Below are 25791 nucleotides of genomic sequence, written 5' to 3'. Positions count from 1 at the left end.
CCTACCACTTTGAAGATGCAAAATATATTTTATTGTGAAACAAACAAGACAAACTGAACTTGAGCGCGCATAACAATTCATCTCCCCAAAGTCAATACTTTGTAGAGCCACCTTTTGCAGCAATTACAGCTGCAAGTCTCTTGGGATTTGACTCTATAGAGAGAGAGAGCGTTTGAATCTGTTCTCCTCTACCTTCCCTGCCTGGGAAAGTACCAGGATGTTGCCTCTGGTTTTTGATCTGAATTTAGAGAACTGAATTTGAAAACTTAATCTGAATGTATCTGAGAAGTTGAATATATTAAACTTTGATAAACTTGTGTAAACTTCCTACACAGACAATACATGCAAAATATACCATATTGAAACTGAATATATACACTGAGTGTACAAGACAGTAAGGGCACCTGCTCTTTTCATGACATAGACTGACCAGTTTGAAAGCTATGATCCCTTATTAATGTCACTTGTTAAATCTAATTCAATCAGTGGAGATGAAAGGGAGGTGACAAGATAAGGATTTTTAAGCCTTGAGACATGGATTGTGTATGTGTGCCATTCAGAGGGTGAATGGGCAAGACAAAATATTGAAGTGCCTTTGAACGGGGTATGGATGTAGGTGCCAAGCGCATCAGTTTATGTCAAGAACTGCAACGATGTTGGGTTTGTCACACTCAACAGTTTCCTGTGTGTCAAGGAAGGTCCACCACCCAAAGGACATCCAGCCAACTTGACACAACTGTGGGTAGCAATGGAGTCAACATGGGCCAGCAGCCCTGTGGAACGCTTTCAACACCTTAAGTCAATGCCGCGATGAAATGAGGCTTTTCTGAGGGAAAAGGGGTGGGGTGCAACTTAATATTAGGAAGGTATCCTTAATGTTTTATACACTCAGTGTAAATATTGAATTTGAATATTAAATTGAAACTGAATGCAATGTTAATTTAATTCAGCTTCAAATCATGAAATACAAATTATTTTTATGAATTCAATGATTACATTTGTTCATTACAAATAAAAAATATTACATTCAAATGCAATACCCTAATACAAATTCTGAATAATGGAATTCAAATACAATTTATGTTGGCACTGACATCACTCCATACTTTATTTCATTGATCCCTAACATTCTGAACCCGTTCTCTCTCTCTATATATTCTTGTGTGTGTTGACAAGATTCTAATTAAAGGTACACCGTTTTTAAAGGAATGGATTAAGATAAATGTACTGAAAATCCTATTAAATTAAAACTCCACAACAAAATCTCGTGGAGTTTTCTGTGGTTAAATGAAATGTTATTCAGGGTGCGCAAGGGAGCCACACCTGCAAAGTGCGTTACCTGCATAAGGTAAGTGTGAATACTAACTGCTGAGAAATGCATAGGAAAGTCATGCGTAGGAAAGGCATACATTTGAATTGGCCTCTTCCTGAGCCACCATGAGATGTCTGGAAATGTCAAGGGCATCTCACGGCGAATCAGCTTCTCAAGCCTCTCTCCATATCCACTTCAACCTCTCTGAGAATATAACGATGTGTATGTGTGTGTAGTGTGTGATTTCTGATGACAGAGACACATTGAACAAGTAGGCCTCTGTCTCTGGCTAGTTGACTTACAGCATCTACAGTGTAGCATACAAAGTATGTAAGAGTGTCAGTTCAAAGCAACAGCAACATGCAACAGAATTGAACCTCTTCAATTCTACCACATACAATTTATAACATCATCATCATGACCATAAGCACCCTCACATGCATGACCATAGCCATCATCATGACCATAACTATCACCATCATGACCATAACCCTCATCCCAACATAATTGATCTGCAACAGCAGCTAAGATGGGGAGAATTCTGGCCTCCTTAACAGCACTAACAAGGCAGGTCCTACAGGCCCTAGTTTCTTTGCACCTGGACTACTGTTCAGTCGTGTGGTCAAGTGCCACAAAAAGGGCCTTAGGAAAATTGCAATGGACAAACAGGGCAGCACGGCCCTTGGATGTAAATAGAGAGCTAATATTAATAATATGCATGTCAATCTCTCCTTGCTCAGAGTGGAGGAGAGATTGACTTCATCACTACTTCTATTTATGGGAGGCATTGACATGTCGAATGCACCGAGCTGTCTGTTTGGACTACTGGTGCACAGCTCAGACAACCATGCTTACCCCACAAGACATGCCACAAGAGGTCTCTTTCTCAAAGTCCAGAACAGACTATGGGAGGTGCACAGTACTACAGAGACATGACTACATGGAACTCTATTCCACATCAAGTAACTGATGCAAGCAGTAAAATTAGATTGTTAAAAAGATAAAATTACACCATATGGAACAGCGGGGACTGTGAAGCGAAACAAACACAGGCACAGACACATGCATACACACACACACGCAAACATCCGCACTATACACACACGTACACATGGATTTTGTACTGTAGATATGTGGTAGTGGTGGGCACACAGTGTGTTGTGAATTCTGTGAATGTATTGTAATGTTTTTTAACTGTATCCATAATAAATATAAATACAAATATCAGAACACCTCAAACTGGACAAAGATTTTTTTTTTTGTTGCGAGACAGATGCGAAGGATTTACTGATGATACCGGACCAGGCCCAAATCCCCATCATTCGCATTAAAAACATATGCCGACACAGGGGACGCAGGTCCGGGTGCCTTGTGGTCCACGAGTGGGTAACCTGCCTCCTCCATCCGTCCTATTGGCCAACGTGAAATCATTGCAGAATAAACTGTATGAGCTCCGTTCAAGACCATCCTACCAATGGGACATTAAAAACTGTAGTATCTTATGTTTCACCGAGTCGTGGCTGAACGACGACATGGATAACATACAGCTGAATGGGTTTACGCTGCATCGGCAAGATAGAACAGCTGCCTCCGGTAAGACGAGGGGTGGCGGTCTATGTCTATTTGTCAATAACAGCTGGTGCGCAAAATCAAATATTAAGGAAGTCTCGAGGTTTTGCTCACCTGAGGTAAAGTATCTCATAAGCTGTAGACCACACTATTTACCAAGAGAGTTTATCTATATTTTTTGTAGCTGTCTATTTACCCCCACAAGCTGGCAATAACACCGGACTCAACGAGCTGTATAAGGCAATAAGCAAACAAGAAAATGCTAATCCAAAAGCAGCGCTCCTGTTGGCCGGGGACTTTAATGCAGGGAAACATAAATCCGTTTAATTTCTATCAGCATGTTACATGTGCAACCAGAGGGGGAAAAAACTCTAGACCACATTTACCCCACACGCAGAGATGCGTACAAAGCTCTCCCTCGCCCTCCATTTGGCAAATCTGACCATAATTATATCCGCCTGATTCCTGCTTCCAAGCAAATACTAAAGCAGGAAGTACCAGTGACTCGCTCAATACGGAAGTGGTCAGATAACGTGGAAGCTAAGCCACAGGACTGTTTTGCTAGCACAGACTGGAAAATGTTCTGGGATTCATCCGATGGCATTGAGGAGTATACCACATCAGTCACCAGCTTCATAAATAAATGCATCAATAATGTCATCCCCACAGTGACCATATGTACATACCCCAACCAGAAGCCATGGAAAGCTGCTGCTTTCAAGGAGCGGGACTCTAACCCGGACGCTTATAAGAAATCCCGATATGCCCTCCGACAAACCATCAAACAGGGAAAGCGTCAATACAGGACTAAGATTGAATCCTACTACACCGGCTCCAACGCTCGTAGGATGTGGCAGGGCATGCAAACTATTACGGACTACAAAGGGAAGCCCAGCCGAGAGCTGCCTAGTAACACAAGCCTACTAGACGGGCTAAATGACTTGTGCGCTTCAAGGCAAGCAACACTGAAGCATGTATGAGAGCACCAGCTGTTCCGGACAACTGTGTGATCATACCTTCCGTAGCCGATGTGAGTAAGACCTTTAAACAGGTCAACATTCACAAGGCCACAGGGCCAGACGTATTACCAGGACTCTAATCATGTGCTGAAAGGTTGAATATGTCTTCACTGACATTTTCAACCTGTCCCTGACCGAGTCTGTAATACCTACATATTTCAAGCAGACCACCATAATCCCTGTGCCCAAGAACACTAAGGTAACATGCCTAAATGACCACCGACCCGTAGCACTCTGTAACCATGAAGTGTTGAAAGGTTGGTTATGGCTCACATCCAGGTTGCAGTTGTAAATGAGAACGTGTTCTCAACTGCACTGGTTAAATAAAGGTGGAATAAAAAAATAATTTAAAAAAACATCAACGCCATCATCCCAAAAACCCTAGACCCACTCCAATTTGCATACCGCCCCAACATATCCACAGATGAAATCATTTCTATTGCACTCCATACTGCCCTTTCCCACCTGGACAAAAGGAACAAAAGGAACACCTATGTGAGAATGCTCATTACCAAGCTCATTACTAAGCTAAGGGCCCTGGAACTAAACACCTCCCTCTGCAACTGGATCCTGGACTTCCTGATGGGCCACTTCCAGGTGGTAAGGGTAGGCAACAACACATCTGCCACGCTGATCCTCAACACAGGGGCCCCTCAGGGCTGCGTGCTTAGTCCCCTCCTATACTCCCTTTTCCCCTAAGACTCGTGGGCAAGCACGACTCCAACACCATCATTGATTTTGACGACGACACGACGGTGGTAGGCCTGATCACCGAAAATGATGAGAGAGCCTATTGTGAGGAGTTCAGAGACATGGTAGTGGTGCCAGGACAACAACCTCTCTCTCAACGTGATCAAGACAAAAGAGATGATCGTGGACTACAGGAAAAGGACTGTTGAGCATACCCCCATTCTCATCGATGGGGTTGTAGTGGAGCAGATTGAGAGCTTCAAGTTCCTTGGTGTCCACATCACCAACAAACTATCATGGTGTATTCCCCCTAAGGAGACTCAAAACGTTCTGCAGCTGCACCATTGAGAGCATCCTGACTGGTTGCATCATCGCCTGGTATAGCAACTGCTCGGCCTCTGACAGCAAGATGCTACAGGGGGTAGTGCGTACAGCCCAGTACATCACTGGGGCCAAGCTTCCTGCCATCCAGGACCTCTATACCAGGCGGTGTCAGAGGAAGGCCCGAAAAGACTCCCGCCGCCCTAGTCACCAATAGTCTTAGACTATTCTCGCAGGTCCAAAAGGCTTCTTAAGGTCTTCTACCCCCAAGCAATAAGACTGCTGAACAGCTAATGAAATGACTACCCAGACTATTTGCATTGACCTCCCCCCCTTTAAAAAAAGGCTTTGTTAATTATTTTATTTGAGTTTACTAAATTGTTATTTCATGATAAGTTTTCATTTTAAGTATCAGTTTTTGTTTACTATACTAACCTTGTCTCACACGGTGCTACCTCGTCAGGAGAGTGATTCCAAATCCCCTCTGCTACAGTTGCACAGAAACATTTTACTATTCCATAGACATCATATGGCCAAACTAGTACAAGCTCAATCCTCAATAAATTTGTCCAGTCACACACAAACACACACAGACGCACACACCCTGCAAACACTGAAAGGCTTCTGATCGGAAAGTGACTGGCCATTTGGAGCCGCACTATGGCAGTTGATCCAGACTGGGATTGGATGCGTGGTCATGGTCATGGTGTGTGTGTGTGTGTGTGTGTGTGTGTGTGTGTGTGTGTGTGTGTGTGTGTGTGTGTGTGTGTGTGTGTGTGTGTGTGTGTGTGTGTGTGCGTGCGTGCGTGCGTGCGTGCGTGCGTGCGTGCGTGCGTGCGTGCGTGCGTGTGTTTAGGGGGAGGCTTTTCCCTCTGACAAGCACGGGATCAACGTGAACGGCTGAGGTCATTGTCCACCGTCACCTCCTGAGGCTCCTCATCACATGTCAGCTGCAGAGACACACACATCCACAGTCTCTCTTCCTGGTCCCAGTGTGGTGTACGGTGTAACGGGCGAAGGAGGTGAGAGGCTGGTGGCCAGTAAAGATAGACTCTAATAATAGTCTGTCATCGTTACAGGCCAGGCAGAGAAGCTAAGGGTCAGGAGGTCAACTCAGATGGACGGAGGGAGGTTACGCTTGTTCTTTCTCTCTCTCCTTCTGTCACTAGCTGTCTCTTTCATTATGGCCAGGGCTCAGGAAAAAGATGGAGATATAATTGCTGAGGTGGAATGTCATCACATTTCACAATAGCATGTACTGTATAGAGACTGTATTGTAATGGACTGTATCATATGTCTATTTATTGGTGAGTTTTACAGTCAGGGTTGAACAGTGTCCAATGATTCCCTAGCAAGGGTGAAACAGACTGGACCAAACGAAACAGACTTTATGAATCATTCATGTACGGAAGCAGACTAAACTAGTAACGTTGTATGTCCTATTATGGTTTGGTGGAAAGAGCATGGTGTTAGCAATGCAAAGGTTGTGAGTTGAATTCCCGAAGGGATCACATGCACACACAAACTCAAGTTATCCACTTACTGTACTGTAAGTCGCTTTTGATAGATGCATCAAAGCATCTACAAAGTGGCATTATGGTGGATAGTGATATGGATACTGTAATGTATCTGCTTATACCATAGCATATTTATTCACACATAAGTGCATTTAGTCAGATGTTTCATTCTATAAGAACACAGATGTATAAAGACACAGACTGTGGTATTACTACGGTATTATTACAGCATTCAAACACTAATAACCACTTTTAGAAAAGAGAGAGAGAGAGAGAATAGAGGTCGTTCTCTCACAACCTCTACTATCCCCACAATGCCTGCCCCACCTCCCAAAGGGGCACTTGCATAACCATTCAACACACCAGGGAGGGGAGAGGCGTGGAGGGGGGGATGAGGAAACAAATTACAGCAGACTCATTAACCTCACCCCTGAGAGAGAGAGAGAGGGGTAGGACTGGGTGGTAAACCGTAAAAAACGATATACCAGTATTAATTTACAGACCGGTTTGGATTTGAACTGTACCTATAACGGTATTTTCATGTTTTATATGTTAAATTTACAAATTAAAGTGTCATTCAGAAAGCTGCATGTTGGCTTTTGACATAAACAAACGAATATGAGAAACAGACAATGAGTGAAAAATACATGGAGGATGAGGACAGTCATAAACCCCTTTTGCATAATGTTATTGAGCAAATTAAGGATGCATGTCAATTGAACTTGTAGAGACATAAGAAGCTAAATTTGGTTTCTATTAAAATTATTATTGCGAGTTAATGTAACGTACCAAAGTCATTTGCATATGTCAGAAGACAAAATATATTTTGCGCGTATTAATCTTGCCAGATCATTTCCATCAATGCATGTCGATTTAACTCGTTTTACTGTTATCGATTGTAAATAAATCCATTTTGCACATGTGCATAACTGTAGATCTTTTTTATTTCACCTTTATTTAACCAGGTAGGCAAGTTGAGATCATGTTCTCATTTACAATTGCGACCTGGCCAAGATAAAGCAAAGCAGTTCGACACATACAACGACACAGAGTTACACAGGGATTAAAACAAACATACAGTCATACATACAGTATAAACAAGTCTATATACGATGTGAGCAAATGAGGTGAGATAAGGGAGGTAAAGGCAAAAAAAGGCCATGGTGGCAAAGTAAATACAATATAGCAAGTAAAACACTGGAATGGTAGATTTGCAGTGGAAGAATGTGCAAAGTAGAAATAGAAATAATGGGGTGCAAAGGAGCAAAATAAATAAATACAGTAGGGGAAGAGGTAGTTGTTTGGGTGAAATTATAGATCTATATATTATAGATGATATTATAGATATTATAGATAAATCCTATAGCAGTTTAAGTGGTTAAAGAAGGACAGAAGATCTCAAAATCTCTGCACAATAAACACTGGGACGAACTACAAAAAACAAATGTTATTTTCTGGAAGTGACCTTTGCCCGACGTTAAGACTAGAAACTGATATAAATGGATAATGCAAATAGCTAGGCCTTGACATGCCTAGGCTATTGAATTACATCTGGGTTTATGATTGTAATTCAACTTTTTCATAGTTTTCTTCGCAGATACAGGTAGCCTATAGCACCGATTAGGCCAACATCTCATTTCAGACAAGAAAGTTGTTGTGTTGCCCAATAGCTTATAGGCTAATATTGGAATACGCTACTGAGGATGTGTCACGACTTCCGCCGAAGTCGGACCCTCTCTTGTTCGGGCGGTGTTCGTCGGTCGACTTCACCAGCCTTCTAGCCATCGCCGGTCCACTTTTCATTTTCCATTAGTTTTGTCTTTGTTTTACACACCTGGTTTCAATTCCCCAATTACATGTTCATTATTTATCTGTTTTCCCCATGGTTTTTGTGCGTGTTTGTTTTATGTATTTCGGTCCTATTGTAACGCTCGTCTTCCTCCTCTTCTGAGGAGGAGTAGCAAGGATCGGAGGACCAATGCGCAGCGTGGTACGTGTTCATGATGAATTTATTAAACACAGAACACTAAAACAAAATTAACAAAGAGAATGACACGAAACTAAACAGTCCTGTCTGGTGACATACACAAAGACAGAAAACAATCACCCACGAAACCCAGGTGGGAAAAGGCTACCTAAGTATGATTCTCAATCAGAAACAACTAACGACACCTGCCTCTGATTGAGAATCATACCAGGCCAAACGCAAAACACAACATAGAAAAACAAACATAGACAACCCACCCCAACTCACGCCCTGACCAACCTAAAACAAAGACATAACAGAAGAACTAAGGTCAGAACGTGACAGTACCCTCCCCCCCCCGTCCAAAAGGTGTGGACCGCAAAACCTGAACCTATAGCGGAGGGTCTGTTTGGGTGTCTGTCCGTGGTGGCGGCACTGGCGCGGGACGTGGACCCCACTCCACCATAGTCTTTCTCCGCCTCTTAACTTGCCTCCGTGGCGCCTTTCGAGCGGCGACCTCGGACTGGGGACCCTAGCCACGGGTCCAGAATGGACGGGAGATTCCGGCAGCGCCGGACAGGCGGGAGACACCGGCAGCTCCGGAGTGACAAGCGATTCCGGCAGCTCCGGAGTGAAGGGCGATTCCGGCAGCACCGGAGTAACTGGCAGCTCCTGACTGACCGGCGGCTCTGGCAGCTGCTGACTGGCGGGTGGCTCTGGCAGCTCAGGGCAGACGGGCGACTCTGGCAGCTCAGGGCAGACGGGCGACTCTGGCAGCTCAGGGCAGACGGGCGACTCTGGCAGCTCAGGGCAGACGGGCGACTCTGGCAGCTCAGGGCAGACGGGCGACTGTGGCAGCTCAGGGCAGACGGGCGACTCTGGCAGCTCAGGGCAGACGGGCGACTCTGGCAGCTCAGGGCAGACGGGCGACTCTGGCAGCTCAGGGCAGACGGGCGACTCTGGCAGCTCAGGGCAGACGGGCGACTCTGGCAGCTCAGGGCAGACGGGCGACTCTGGCAGCTCAGGGCAGACGGGCGACTCTGGCAGATCAGGGCTACCTGACTTAGCCACACTCCCTGTGTGCCACCCCGAATACATTTTTGGGGCTGCCTCTCATTCCAGCCGCGCTGCCTCCTCATACCACCGCCGCTCAGTTTTCGCTGCCTCCAGCTCTGCTTTGGAGCGGCGATATTCCCAAGTCTGTGCCCAGGGTACCTTGCCGTCCAGAATCACCTCCCATGTCCATGAGTCCAGAGATTTCTGCTGCTTCCCGATACCACACTGCTTGGTCCTTTGGCGGTGGGTCGTCTTCCTCCTCTTCTGAGGAGGAGTAGCAAGGATCGGAGGACAAATGCGCAGCGTGGTACGTGTTCATGATTCATTTATTAAACACAGAACACTAAAACAAAAATAACAAAGAGAATGACACGTAACGAAACAGTCCTGTCTGGTGACATACACAAAGACAGAAAACAGTCACCCACGAAACACAGGTGGGAAAAGGCTACCTAAGTATGATTCTCAATCAGAGACAACTTACGACACCTGCCTCTGATTGAGAATCATACCAGGCCAAACGCAAAACACAACATAGAAAATCTAACATAGACAACCCACCCCAACTCACGCACTGACCAACCTAAAACAAAGACATAACAAAAGAACTAAGGTCAGAACGTGACATCTATTGTGTGGGCTTGGCTCCTACTCTGGTCTGTGAAGCATGCCTAATATCTGGATGATGCTCGGCAGAGGACAGAGGAGGGTTGGCTTGACTAGGATTGGGGGAGGGAAGTGGGTTGGGGATGGAGGAAGGGTGAGGGGGTGTTAAAGGGCAACACCACCACTTTTAACATATGGTTGTTATTATGAAGTATTTAGTGATGTCCTACATAGTTTTAATGTAATGTTATGATTTTATGTCTATTGACTGTTTAGTGATGAGCATAACAAGAAATTGCTTCTCTTTGACATTTTCAAGTAGAATTCCTGAGATGACTAATAAAATAAATTATGGACAGTCATGTCCATCTATATAATCCCTCTGTAGTTTTCTAATCATATTGGAACTCCCTGCTATATGTTGCTCTGGTTTATTTCGTATAATAACATTGTAAAAATGTTAAATAGGCACTCAAACCTATATAATGATATGTATAGTCAGCTTACTCCAATATCTTTCTGTTGGCGGTGGGTAACTGGTGCAGTGAATCAGGCGCAGGAGAGTGGAGATGAGTGTACAACATATTTAATTCCATGACAGCACCAGTATACAGACAGTACTCAAGGTGCGGAGAAATACCGGTCACTCGAAAATAAGGGGCGTAAAAACATAACCTCTAGCACCTCTTAATTTCGACAAACTGAACTAGTGTACCACTACTGGGTGAACAAGGCCTGTCTGGGATTCAGGTTCAAAGGCTGTACATTAGGCTGGCAGCCGGGTGATTTTATTTGGTCCCCCAAGTTTTCTGAGCAATTTTTTTTAAATGAATTCTTCCAACCCCCCCCCCCCCCCCCCCCCCGCCTTGCCACATGAATCCCCCATTCGAGGTGAAGCCCCAAATCAAATCAAATCAAATCAAATGGATTTATATAGCCCTTCGTACGTCAGCTGATATCTCAAAGTGCTGTACAGAAACCCAGCCTAAAACCCCAAACAGCAAGCAATGCAGGTGTAGAAGCACGGTGGCTAGGACAAACTCCCTAGAAAGGCCAAAACTCCCTAGAAAGGCCCCATCGTCTCTCCCTGGCCTCCTCCAACATCTCTCCATCCCCTCCACTCTCCTAACGCAACCCATTAACCCGCCTCCCAGAGCTCCACACATGCATGCACATACACAGGCACAAAACATGCTAGCACAAATACACACAAACCAAGGTTCCATTTGCCAGTAATAACCGGCTTTTGCGATATACTGCGTTTTTGCCTATTCATTGATAGAAATACAAGTTGATGTAATACATTTGGCTGGACATGCTTATCGATCTATTGGTTAATTTGCATTAATTTGCATTCGCCATTCAAGTGCATAGGCAACATACCACTTTGTAATGTTTAACTACATATTATGAGGCATATTTTACCTTGCTTCAAAGTAGCCTAGGCAAAATCCGACCATATCCGTGGTGGCAATTATTTTATAAAGGCTTCCATTTGCCATTGAAACCAGTAGCCCATTTCGCTCATGTTCTATTGGTTTTCAACTTTCTTTTTGTCTGGTAGCCTGCCTCTCCTTGTTCGGGCGGTGCTCAACCGTAGACGTCACCGGCCTTCTAGCCATCATTGATATCCATTTTTAATTTTCCATTGGTTTTGTCTTGTCTTCCCACACATCTGTTTTCAATCCCATTCATTACCTGTTGTGTATTTAACCCTCTGTTTCCCCTCATGTCTTTGTCAGAGATTGTATTTTTGTCAAGTGTTGTTTTATGTTGTATAGGTGCGCGACGGGTACGCATGTTCATTTACACGTACTTAGTGTTTGGAGCATGTTAAGTGGACTTATATTAAAAAACTCCATTTACACTCCGTTGTCCCAGAGTCTGTGCTATTTCTTTCTCGACAAGCTGACCAATAGAATAGGGGGATAGGAGATTGACACAGGTTCATTGGCGGCGCGTCCATACAGCAAATGGCTATTGTTGTAAAGAGAACACAATGAAAGGTCTCTACTGTGTCTTTTAGTTATCAACATTCTCAACTTAATTGAGTGAACAACAATAGGCCTATAGTCTATCTTATTGGCACCAGCAGAGAGCATCCATCATATCCCCCCCGGTGAGTGCACACTGTGCATATTCACTAGCTATCATTATTGGGTCAGTGACACTTAAACGTTTTGTTTTTGGACAATCATTTTCTCCTTCAGTTGAAATGGATGTCATATCCTATTTGTGTCTCCCCTTATCGTAGGCTTATTATATGGACAACTTCGTTTTATTTGATCTGTTTGTCAGTGTCAGCAGAGTAGGCTACGCTGTAATTTGTAGTATTAAAAAAATATTATACTAATGTCTCCAGGCATATAAAGTGTAGTAGAATTGCATGAAATGTGTTTTTCCAGGGCAAAGAAAGAAGAAACGAATCTGATATAGCCTATGGCCCTATGCGCTCAGCCATGCATTGAACAGTCTTTTTTGCGAACAGTGAATTAGTTATATTGTAATGAAACAGGCAGGGAGCAGGTCACGAACCCTCGATCTTCTAGCCCGAGGTCTGGCGCGCTATCGACTGTGCCGCGAAAGCATGCTCGTGCGGCAGGGTCGATTTCCGCGCTTATAAACCCAGGGTCGTTACAATATTATTGGCCTAAATTATAACTATCCAACCTACTCAACACATTACGATTAGTAGGCTATTTTATATAAGACTGCAAATGCGATGCATGAAATGGTTTATTTTCAAGGTGCATTTGTATGGTGAGAAGTTGCTTCCTCAAACTTGAAACTCACGCACCGCATAGGCTAGTGATTTTGCTGTTCGTTTCTCATCTTGTTGGCTGAGGGAAAGTAAATGTGGACAGTTGTTCTAACATCTTCAAAGTGCTCCAGCAAGGCGAAACATCATTGCATCCTCGACTTGCATGTTCTGTTAAAATGAATTAGTATAATCTAAATGTGACGTCTGTTTTCAGAGTACCGTGGGTGGACGCCCTAATCAGGTTACGCAATCAATGCATATTGATCTGTTAAATTTCTAAAGTGGCATGTAAAATTGAAATGCTGCCGGTCAAATGTCCAGCGACATCTTGTCATAACAAAAAACTGATGCAAACACATCATGGCCAACAAATGACCTCCATTTTCCCGGGGTACATTAGAAATCCTCAAAGACACAAGGCGGAACACCCCCATCCCTCTCGAAAATCACAGGAAAGGGCTCCATTGAGTAGACTAATGGAGGGAAGGTGGCATATTACCAGTGCATTTATACCTGTGTTCTCTGTTTGTCTGTTGCCAGCTCGTCTTGTCTCGTCAAGCCTACCAGGGCTTTTCCCATACTCCTATTTCGCTCTAGTTTTCCCAGTTTTGACCATTCTGCCTGCCCTGATCATGCCTACTGTTCTGTACCTTGTGATATTGCCCTGGATTACTGACCTCTGCCGGCCCTTAACCCTGAGCCTGCCTGCCGTTCTGTACCTTTCGGATTCTGCATCTGGGTCTTATCCTGAGGTCTGATATATAGACACCTATAGAAACCCAAGTAGACCCTTAAATATTATAGAAACATATAGATACCTGACTCCCTAATTTAGGGCTTGATTCAATCTGTATCACCAAAGTTAAACTCTTTAGTACGCTTGAAATGTAAAGGTAATTTACGATTGAGCCAACATACTGTACGCAGATTTGACCCTGAGTACCATCTCTGTGAATGTGGAAACATTGTTTTAAAATTTCAATCGTGCTATAGTGCTGAACTTCGGCGATAGGAATTGAATCGGGCCCTTACACACACACAGTGTGGTTAAGGTTAGGGTTATGATAGATGATAGACATTTTTAAGGAAACATTTTATTTTCAGTATGTAAACTTAACATGAACAGGAATTACATGTACTTTTCATCCATGGTAAATCTGACTTGCCTAGTTAAATAAAGGTAAAATATATATATATATATATAAATATATAAATAATAAACCACACCACACCACCTACAAATAACCTGAGGATTATGTTCAAAAAGACCCTGTTTCTAGGTTAAATGAACACATGTTGGGTTATTCATGCAACCCACTGGGCACAGACATCAATTCAACGTCTATTTCACATTGGTTCACCAAACAACGTTGATTAAACCAGTGTTTGCACATTGGGAACCCAACTGGTTAGGTCAAAACAACCCAGCATGTGTTCTGTCCAATATTTAGCCAGTGCTGGGTTACCAAATAACCCAAATTGGGTTGTTTTTAACCTAGAATGTTTTTGTGTAAACACACACAAACACGCACACACATACTGGTTGTGGAGGAGACTGAGTCAGATTGCCACGCACAATATCATAAGGGATGAACATGTCACTATGTCAAAAATGGGAGAGGCACCAGGCAGCAGCGCAATGTGTGGGAGGTGGTCTTACCCCTTCAATCTCTAACCCTCATCCTTCTTCCCCACAAAATCATCCTCTTGTTCAATAAACCACGGTCAATGTTGGTGTTTTGGAGAAAAAAAAATCTCATAATGGATCCAAAATTGCCCATTTCACACTATCGGGCCATCTCGATCAGTATTATACTTTGCGGTATTGTTTCCGATATGTTCTGTTCCCATTGGCGTGTTGATATGATTGGTCTACCTCGGGCTGTTGCGGTGACCATATTACCGTTACCCATGCAGTCACGAGTCATACAATTCCATGTGACTATATTAGAGTCTATGCATAGTTTAACAGTATGAGCCCAAGCCCGAAAAAAATTACCTGAATTAAAAAGATGATTGTGCCGTTATACAATACATAGCTACAGCATATTAGGCATGGCAGAAAAACAGAAACCAAGATGTCTTGGGAAAGTAATTGGTCTAGCCTCTGCTCCACAATTAAACCAATTATAGTAATTACCTTTGAGTGTGGACTGTATTATTATGGATACTGGGTGGACTGGTTACCTCTTGCTGCACGAGCCTGGGTGAGAACGTATAGCCACAGGGAAAGCTGTTGCATGATACATTGATTGCATGGCAGCTTACAGTTCGCCTACAATTAGTGAATTTGTATTTGATTTTTAATAGCCTAGTAATTGGGATTTTTTTTGTATTTTCATAATTAATTGGGGGACACCCTTGAGCTATACAGAATATCTCACCACCATGCGTTTCCATCTCCTCCTCGCTCTCCTTTACTCATTTATTGAGTGCGCAGACGGGCTTGTCAACAGTTTCGTGAAATATGTTTAGTTGCGAAAACATGTTACTATCCATGTTCCCAAACGGATTTCACTTGGATTCGCAAATTAAAGACTGGGTAGCTGTAGGAACAAGGTTGGCGAGCCCATGGCATACCGAGTGTGGGTGGAATATCACCTGTCCGGGAGCGAGAGCATGCTCCTCAAATAGTGGTTGATGCGTGGAGTGAAATAAATTGTTCTTATATTTATTTCCCAGCTACTCATATTAAGCACAGCTCCGATATGAAACTGAAGTATACATGCATTGCTTGCTGTTTGGGGTTTTAGGCTGGGTTTCTGTACAGCACTTTGTGACATCAGCTGATGTAAGAAGGGCTTTATAAATACATTTGACTGAAGTAGCCTACAAAACGGAACGGCGGGAAAGCGCGCGGACTCTGTTCTTTATTGGAGCACAAACAGATTAAACGTATTTTATTCCCCTGCCCATGTTCCTGCCTATTTGATAATGGGCCATTATAAATCGAAACAAATTTTTACATATTAGTAATGACCAGATTTAATTGAGAATAGTCTGATGGGTGGAAATATGATCACTTGATGAGAGAAGTGCTGTGCAGCCCGAGGCAAGGAACAGAGAGCAAGCTTTATTTTGCTACTTTCTCAAATCATCAATAACCTATAGTCGCACCATACAGCCCATATATGTTTTGATTTCTAATACATTGTAAGGTTTGTATCATACACAACTAAAGTTACCAAATAACTCTAAATCTAGCATATAGGATCTGTTTCAAATGATCACTTTTAAGTTCAACATAGCCACTTCATATGCGCACTCACTCTGTAATGGGGAAAATATCCTGTCTATTTTATTCAGCTAAGTTCAATTATATTCTTCTTACTATAAAATCATATAAAATAAAATAATGGAACGGGACTTACTGTGCATTCGGAAAGTATTCAAGCTCTGTCAGGTTGGATGGGGGAGCATCACTGCACAGCTATTTTCAGGTCTCTCCAGAGAAGTTCGATCTGGTTCAAGTCCGGACTCTGGCTGGACCACTCACAGACATTAAGAAACTTGACCCGAAGTCACCCCTGCATTGTTTTGGCTGTGTGTTCAGGGTCGTTGTCCTTTTGGAAGGTGAACCCTCACCCCAGTCTGAGGTTCTGAGTGCTCTGGAGCAGGTTTACATCAAGGATCTCTCTTTACTTTTCTCTGTTCATTTTCCCCTCGATCCTGAGTAGTCTCCCAGTACCTTACATTCATTTATAAGACTTTTTAAAATGTAGATGTTCCAAAGGTGTACATCAGCGGCTTGTATGCCTGGAGGTCTGGAGATGCCAACCACGTTTATGTTAATTAACGGTCAATTAGTGTCTTTTGTATGACAATAACCGGCTGACAAAATTTCATGAACGATAAGCAAATGATAATACTATCATTTTTAAAAACCTTTATTTAACTAGGCAAGTCAGTTAAGAACAAATTCTTATTTTCAATGACAGCCTAGGAACAGTGGGTTAACTGCCTGTTCAGGGGCAGAATGACAGATTTGTACCTTGTCAGCACAGGGGCTTGAACTTGCAACCTTCCGGTTACTAGTCCAACACTCTAACCACTAGGCTACCCTGCCAACCCGGCAGCATCCATTCTCATCGTCACAGCAATGAGGCTTGTCAGCTTTGTAGACAGTCACAAACAGGATTCGTTGAATGGGGTCATCTTCGCCACAAATAAGTCCCTCTCTCAGCGTTTCTTTGGAAACACATGCCATTGAACCAACGCTAAGGAGGGAGTTATAAGATTCAAAGAAAGGGGGGATAAAAGAAAGAGTGAGAGAAACGGGGGGAAGAGAGAGCGAGTGCGAGTGCGAGAGAGAGAGAGAGAGAGAGAGAGAGAGAGAGAGAGAGAGAGAGAGAGAGAGAGAGAGAGAGAGAGAGAGAGAGAGAGAGAGAGAGAGAGAGAGAGAGAAAGAGACAGCTCAGCAGGTCTGGTCTCGTTCAATGTCAGAGTCTCTCCTGCCCCTTAGCTATTGGAGCCACATTGATTTGCTCATGTAATTCTGCTCTGATTTGGCTCGGCCAATCAATGGTTGCCCACTGACTTCCTGCATGCCAGGCAGCCATTAGCCTGTGAGGAAAGGGAATCGGAATTCCCTTATCTTTCGGGTTGGAGTTTTTCACACTTAACTTCAGGAGAAAAATGGTTTGGCTCCACCTCAAGCCACATGTCAGTGGGCAAAAACGGCATGGGACATCATAATAATGTTATTTTCTGGTTGTAAACTCATCTTCTGGTTATAGAAACATGAGATTACAACCAGATCACAATCAGTTAAAAACTTATAAAATGCCATTAGAATAATGTTCTTGCATTGCATCTAGTTTTGAAACCATCTGACTGGAAAAGTCTGAATCTGTTTCTGTTCCAGGTGACAATGCCATGGATATCAGAGGTATGTATACATGTCAAAAACACACTAACAATGGCTGGTCAATCATTCTTACTGATGATGATTAAATGGAGCAGTAACACCTTCAGGAGATTAAATTAAGTATATACAGTTTAAAAAGATATAGCATACTCATAGTGTATAAAGGCATTTCAAGAGCTTCCATGACTTGGTATTGTTATAATGCGTCCCAAATGGCACCCTGTTCCCTACATAGTGCACTACTTTTGACCAGAGCCCCTTGTGGTTTGGTCAATAGCAGTACACTATGTAGGGAATAGTGTCGTTTGGCACGTAACCTTACGGTACTCCTCCGGAGGGCAATGTGAGAATGAACGCTGGTTGGTTGGAAAGTAATGATGTTGAACCACAGAGAGAGAGCCATAGTCCAGTCAACGCACTACTGCTACTCTCCAGCTAGCCAGCATGTTCTGAAGGTCACAGCACTCCTCTCTGTGTTTCCAGGCATCACTCACATACACGCAAAAAAACATACACACTCACACACAAGCGTAAAGACACATGCACAAGTGCATACACACAGACACAGCCATACGTCTCAAACACAACTCTTCATTCTCTGCTTAATTTAGCCATCGATTTTTGAATATTGCACCGAAATCCTCGTGGGCAAGATAGATCATCAAAAGCCAAATCATCCTGGGTACCCGCCTCGGGTCAAACACAGCTGAGAGAAACACTGCTCCCCAGAGAACCAGAGAGCAACAAACCACTAACACACCGAATATGAAACATGGGTATTGGGGGAAAAGCAATAGAAATGATGAGATTGTCTTTTGCTACTGTGCAGCAGCATGCACTAAGGAACATACTGTATAGCTTATAGTAGATGAACACCAATTATGAGACATGGATCGGATGTTGCTGCTACACACACAGCAATAGCGAATGTATGGAACATAGCCTTTAGTTAGGAGGTAAACATCAAATGCTGGTATGAGACATGGGGGGATTGACAGAAGAGAGAAATGGACTCTGCAGTGTACAGCAATAGAGAATGGATGGAACAGAATAGATGAACGTCCAATATACACCATGGGTATTGGGGATAGCATGGAACACACACAGCCATAACACTTGGAGTATAGCCCTGCCGGAGATAGCAGATCAACATCCAATATGAAACATGGGCATTGGGGATATAATTAAATCAACTAGGCACAATTATACAATGGTGAATGGTAGATTAGGGAATTGAGCATATTGGATGGAAATGAATTACAAATCTGCGTCCCAAAAGTAATGCACTATTTGAATAAGGTTCCATTTGGGATGCAGTCAAAGACTGGAGCACAGAATGTAAACCATGGGGGGCTGGTAAGAATGCAGTGAATTGAAATGCCCCACTCGATGTGATATGCCATAGTATGCAATTCCATGCAACAACCCTCAACTTGATGCAAGTACAGTACGTGACACGATTCAATGTGACACCAACACTGGCTGTGATACATCCATTTTCAATTTAAGACCAAATGGAATGGATTCATTGTTTACCAACAGTCAACCAATACTCAATGTGACATCACTCTACTGTGTGAAGCTAAATGTTAAGGCTATACTATACTATAGCTATATACAAACCCCCATCAGGAGAGGAGAGACAGACTGAGCATGTGCAGACATTGACCTTAAAGGTGTAATATGCAGGAAGCGCTCCGCCATTTCCTGGTTGCTAAAATTTTGCCTAATTTCAGTGTGTGACAATACAAGCACTCAGAGTGTAGAGAACAATTGTACCATATAAACCACTATGAAATGTATTTTCACCTATTTCAGCTGGTGTTCAAAACTGAAAGTAAAAGATGCAAAAACTAAACTAAGAACGGGAGGCATAGAAATAGCGCACATAGAAAAGATCTACTGCTTCTTATATTTGCTTTCAATGAGAATAACAGACATATAACTCACATTTGTATGGGAATTTGGTCGGGTTGCCCAAGAAGTTACATATTGTAGCTTTAACTAAGGGAGACAACCCTGTTGAGGGTGATGGGAAGGAATAAAAGCCTGACTGTGGAGAGAATGGTGTGAGTGTGTGCGTGTGTGTGTGTGCGCTAAAGCAGAGTAGATGAAGTCATGTCCAGTGCCAGACTGCCACAGTAACCCGGGGCAAGACAGGATAACCCTCTGTCATCAATAATACTGCTAGCTTACTCCAAAAACAAATAGGACACATGGAAAGTGATTTCCTTATGCATTAATCATTCAAACATGTATTTTTTATCGTGACACGGCAACAGTGAGATTTGAACCTGTAATCTTCTGTTCTCTATCCATGGAACGAGGGGTGAGCAGCAATAGTCCCTTGAAACTGCGCTCGTGCGCGGACGCGCAACAACACCAGGACGCGCTGAAGAAACGCTCAGAGACTCAAGAGATTTAATTTCACCGACGTCCACTTTTTACCTGACTAGCTTTTCAAAGACAGCTTGAAATGTAAAAACGTTGCTCTATATATAATAGGACGAACGTCCTATTAGTTTGCATTATACGGAGCAACGTTTTTCTGTGATGGACCCAACATCATATCAGCCCATTTTCAATGCAACAAACCAAAGAAAATCTAACTTTGCAAAATTGAGTCTATGATTTTGTTCGAGGCAGAGCCAGAGCGCAAGTGAATAGAATTATATTGGCGCGGTTCGCCCACGTGCGGTCTTTCAATCACCCGCGAGTGAATGCGCTTTTCAGATTAGCTCAGATCAGTGCACATTTGTTCATATTCTTTGCTAGTTAGCGAGTTATTAGCTAATTTACAGATAAGTATGGGTCAGCAATGGGTCAGCAATGGGGAGTTACTGCTTCCAACGAGGGCACAAAATGTGTAGGCAACATTTCAATCTGTGTTTGAAAAGCTAGTCAGGTAAAAAACGTATGTCTTAATTAAAGGGGCAGTGATGTATTTTGAGACAGGTTGGAATATGCAAATAAGCCTATTGGCAGAGGGGTAGCCTACATTGTCTAATTCTCTGTATGATAATAATAACACATTTTATTTTGTATTATTATACAACACAATGCAATGTACAGTCACCTATTTGGCCCACAGTCTTACAGACCAAGTAAAAAAATCATGAATTAATGGCATGCCCTTCATAATGTAAAAAACGTTTTTAAGTCTCATGCAATAGGCCTGCATTGAACACCACATAGAGGCTACTGTAGGCAACATTTAAAAAATCAAAACCTATTTCCATGTGAAAATATTCTGGGATTTGCTCCATTGGTTTTGTTGGTAGGCCTACATTTTGCTCAAATTGCCACAAAAGTCTATTAGCTTCTCTTAAACTGTAAGGGTACAGTCTCAGTGTTCACCGCAAATGCATGCCAAAAGTTTCACAGAATTCTCAAACTTACAAGTTTATGCTCACAAGACATAGAATTTTCTCAGTGCCCCCCCCCCAAAAAAAACAAAAGTATAGGAAACATTGGTGAGCAGTGTTTTATTACGCATACAATGGTGTTCCTTTTAGTCTGTTCAAACAAACCTAATTTCAAACTAAACAAGCACTCATTAAGATCTGGTGTGGCCAATTAGTGGTGTGGCCAATCAGGTGTGGCCAACACACCTGAACTCACTTAACAAGATAGAGGAGAAAGAGCCTTTTTTTGACACTGAAGCTGGAATGTATGTTTTTAAGATTACTAAAGATTTCTTGTGGTTTTTATGGAAAGTTTTCTTAAACGTTCCCCCAAAAATGTAATAACATCTTTAAATAGAACCATGAGGAAACCTGTAGGACACATGAAGTACTAAAATTAACACAGAATAACATAATTTTTACGTTCTCTTAACTATTTGAGAACATTCCCAACGTCAAACCAGTTGGAGAACGTTCCTAAAACATTACCAAAAGTTTAATTAAATGTAACCATGTTTGACATTTTCGGAAGCGTTCTGTTTAAGTAAAGAAATACCAAGAAAATAACTTGTTTTTGTCAAGTTCCATAAAATGTGGTGAGAATATTCCAAAGCCAAGCAACTATCCTACACCATTCCCAGAAAGTTGTGGAATGCTTGTATGCAAAATAACCATAGGATAAGCACACTCTAACCTAGCTCTAAGAAACATATGGTTCTCAGACTATGTGCTAGCTAGGATATGTGGGGGTTTATATGGGTTTATACATGCTTGAAACTATTCAAGGAGGATGCTCCAATAGGAGAGACTGCCTTCATGGAAAGGTATCACAGTCTGCCCCCCCCCCTGCAATATTCAAGTTATTTTTCATCAATACATCCTTTTTATACAGTGCATTTGGAAAGTGTTCAGACCCCTTGACTTTTTCCACATTTTGTTACATTACAGCCTTATTCTAAAATGTATTCAATTGTTTGTTTTTTCTCATCAATCTACACACAATACCACATAACGACAAAGCAAAAACAGAAATGTTTACAAATGCATAAAAACTTTCTAACGGAAATATCACATCTACATAAGTATTCAGATCCTTTACTCAGTACTTTGTTGAAGCATCTTTGGCAGCGATTACAGCCTCCAGTCTTCTTGGGTATGATGCTATAAGCTTGGCACATCTGTATTTGGGCAGTTTCTCCCATTCTTCTCTGCAGATCCTCTCAAGGTCTGTCAGGTTGGATGGGGAGCGTCGCTGCACAGCTATTTTCAGGTATCTCCAGAGATGTTAGACCGGGTTCAAGTCCGGGCTCTGGCTGGGCCACTCAAGGACATTCAAAGACTTGTCCCGAAGCCACTCTTGTGTTGTCTTGGCTGTGTGCTCAGGGTCGTTGTCCTGTTGGAAGGTAAAACCTTTGCCCCGGTCTGAGGTCTCTGGAGCAGGTTTTCATCAAGGATCTCACTGTAATTTGCTATGTTCATCTTTCCCTCAATCCTGACCAGTCTCCCAGTTCCTGCCACTGAAAAACACAGCATGATGCTGCCACCCCCATGCTTCACCGTAGGGATGGTGCCAGATTATCTCCAGACATGACGCTTGATATTCAGTCCAAATAGTTAAATCTTGTTTAACCAGATAATCTTGTTTTTCTTGTTCTGAGAGTCCTTTAGGTGCCTTTTGGCAAACTCCAAGTGGCTGTCATGTGCCTTTTACTGAAGAGTTGCTTCATTCTGGCCACTTTACCATAAAGTTCTGATTGGTGGAGAGCTGCAGAGATGGTTTTCCTTCTGGAAGGTTACTCCATCTCCACAGAGGAACTCTCGAGCTCTGTCAGAGTGACCATGGAGTTCTCGTCACCTCCCTGACCAAGGCCCTTCTCCCCAGATTGCTCAGTTTTGCCAGGCGGCCAGCTCTAGGAAGAGTCGTGGTGGTTCCCAACTTATTCCACTTAAGAATGATGGAGGCCACTGTGTCCTTGGGGACCTTCAATGCTGCAAAAATATTTTGTACCCTTCCACAGATCTGTGCATCTACAAATTGCTGTCTCGGAGCTCTACGGACAATTCCTTTGACCTCATGGCTTGGTTTTTGCTCTGATATGCACTGTCATCTGTGGGACCTTATATAGACAGGTGTGTGCCTTTCCAAATCATGAATACTTATGTAAATACGGTATTTCTGTTTATTAATTGTAATAAATGTGCAACATTTTCTAAAAAGGAAAGTGGTCTGAATAATTTCCGAATGCACTGTAAGTGTGTGTGTGTGTTTGTTTCTGTGTGTGTCTTTGTGTGTGTGTGTATTTGTTTGTGTAGCTATCCATGTATGCATGTGTGCATGTTTGTGACAGAGAAAGAGAGAAGCCAACACTCTGGCATCCCAACCTGGGTTTGACTTGACTGGTCAAATGAGAATGATAGCCATTTAGACATTACATCAGGCCATTTCTGACCCGTATGCCACCAGTTTGAGACCCCTGACTTAAAGCCAATTCCATTGAGCGTGGAAACAACCTTGATTTAACCAGAGTGTGCCTAGTGGGTTTGTACTCACAGGCATTGGTGACAGCAAAGCTGTTGGCCGTCTCGATGTTGTCCACATGAGGCACCAGGTTGAAGGGGGCCTCGGATGCGTTGGGGCTAGTATTGTGCAGGAAGATGGCCAGGCGAAATGCTGTGTATTCCTGATCCGTGTTTCTGATGAACAGGCCGCCTGCAGAGGCAGAGGCAGAGAGAGAGAGAGAGAGGCAGAGAGAGAGAGAGAGGCAGAGAGAGAGAGACAAAGAGAGGGAGAGAGAGAGGCAGAGAGAGAGGCAGAGAGAGAGAGAGAGAGAGAGAGAGAGAGAGAGAGAGAGAGAGAGAGAGAGAGAGAGAGAGAGAGAGAGAGAGAACTGGGCAATTGGGTCTCTGACACTGCGCATGTAGGAAATGCTTTTGATGGAAAAACAAGAGACACAGCCAATAACCTTAACACATTTTCCCTCCCAAAGGACCCTGCCTGGAAATCTTAAAATGCCCACCATCCTGAATAGAAATGTGATCCATTGGAGAATCCCTTTAAAAACACCGCAAACCTGTCTTAAGTTCAACATTACTAGTCGACAGAGAGAGATCATTCGACCCCGGTTGGCATTTATTTGCGGTCAACTTGATTCGTTCTTCGTATAAATCAGCCTGTTCGGTCAGTTTAGCAATTACATGAAGGTAGTGTATTTATGGTTTCTTTTCGCCCACATTCAACACCGTAAGTTAAAGGCTAAAGGCAGGGGCACTTGGCAGTAGCAGAGATCCAGAGATCTCACCATGGCGCGGCTTTTAAGCTACAGACAGTCAGTGCTTTAGCTGGGTTTTGATAGAGATAGGCTCCAGCTTGAATAGGCGCACTTCTCTCGGTGGCAAAAAAAAAAGCAACCAGTCAGCCAAGTATGAAACGGTATGACTATGACAAACGGGTTTATGCAAAAGGGGAACGGAGTCTTCTGAATGTAACAGGGGCGAGTGTGCACTCTGCAGCAGGGCTACACACACTTTGAGAAAATTCCCGCTGCTGATCCATTCGCTCCAACCAAGCGAAGTATCCAGTCTCTGCAAAGAGCACTAGGCTAGGCTACTGCTGCAGTGGCGCTTTGAAAGAACACCGGCTGCTGAGGAACGCACTGGAACAGTTACGAATTACTATAAATACCTATTTCCTTGTGCACATTAGAAAAAACATCGAATCATCTAGGAACACATACACATTGTCATGTTGGAATAGGTTTGTGTCGGCGCTTTTAAACGATCGGTCAATTCTACTTTTCAATGTCACAATGTTATGTGACCATGAATGACGAACATGCATTTCTTAACACTGTCACACACACTATAATGAAAAGCAAGATCTTATTCACGCTTCATAACCCAGTGGCTCTTTTCATGCCCTTTTGATTGGCAAACACTGCTGTACACTTACCGATCTGAACACTGCTCGGGAAAGCACCCATTGTGAGTCCCCAAAAGCCAGAAAATATCAATAAAAATTGGTCACAAGAAATCCACATTTTGTTTTGGTTAAAAACTGATAAGAGACATCGAGGAGGATGACAGTCGGGGAAAAAACAAGACTAAAAGAAAAAGAGAGGCTCCGTTCATTATCACTCCATTCTGGGTTGAATTTCCCCCGCAGTGCCCGCGGACGCTGGTACGGCTGTCCGGTGGTAGAGACGTTATACACACAAGATGGGGGGAGCTCGCCAGGAGTGGGCTGCCTGCATGGAGAGAGAGCGGAATCACACATGCGCTTTCTCTCGACCCTGTCTTCCTCTCTGCTGTCGTTCTCTTGCACTGAACAGTGCGCACCCCTCCCGCACATAATCCCCTCAACGCCGCCCTGTTACTCGTTGAGTAGAAGTGTCCTATTCACCTAGTTTTGGTATAAGGGCCATTGAATTTCAGCACACGGATATGATTAGACTGACACTGTAATATCGTTATATGAGTGCCATCGATATCCGTACCTGGCGGGTTATCTGCTGGTATTATTGGCACAGTTGCGGTGCCGTGACGCACTGTCGGTTATATCGTAGCTCTTGCAGCGCAAAAAAGAGAAGCACGGGTGCGAGGTATTGCGAGCTAGGGGCCCATGTGGGATTTGCTACGAATATATAGCTATGCGCCAATGAGTGAATCTGTAAAATATTGTAAGATATTCTATGATGTCATTGTAA

The 25791-nt window shown here is 43.2% G+C and overlaps 1 protein-coding gene across 7 annotated transcripts in view; it reads right to left on the bottom strand.

The window, feature by feature from the left end:
• Nucleotides 1-25791, bottom strand: part of LOC124000405 (glutamate receptor 4) — a 372689-nt gene that overhangs the window by 144943 nt on the left and 201955 nt on the right. For 3 of the 7 annotated variants that reach the window (XM_046306732.1, XM_046306734.1, XM_046306733.1), the window contains one exon: nt 23640-23798. In XM_046306732.1, the coding sequence (XP_046162688.1) occupies nt 23640-23798 (159 nt within the window). Of the gene's footprint in view, nt 1-23639; nt 23799-25037; nt 25410-25791 lie in introns of those variants that run through there. The other 4 variants (XM_046306739.1, XM_046306738.1, XM_046306731.1 and 1 more) reach the window with 3 other exon arrangements.

Source organism: Oncorhynchus gorbuscha, linkage group LG16 (assembly GCF_021184085.1).
Source record: "Oncorhynchus gorbuscha isolate QuinsamMale2020 ecotype Even-year linkage group LG16, OgorEven_v1.0, whole genome shotgun sequence".
Classification (NCBI taxonomy): domain Eukaryota; kingdom Metazoa; phylum Chordata; class Actinopteri; order Salmoniformes; family Salmonidae; genus Oncorhynchus; species Oncorhynchus gorbuscha.
This window is presented reverse-complemented; position numbering and strand designations above follow the sequence as displayed.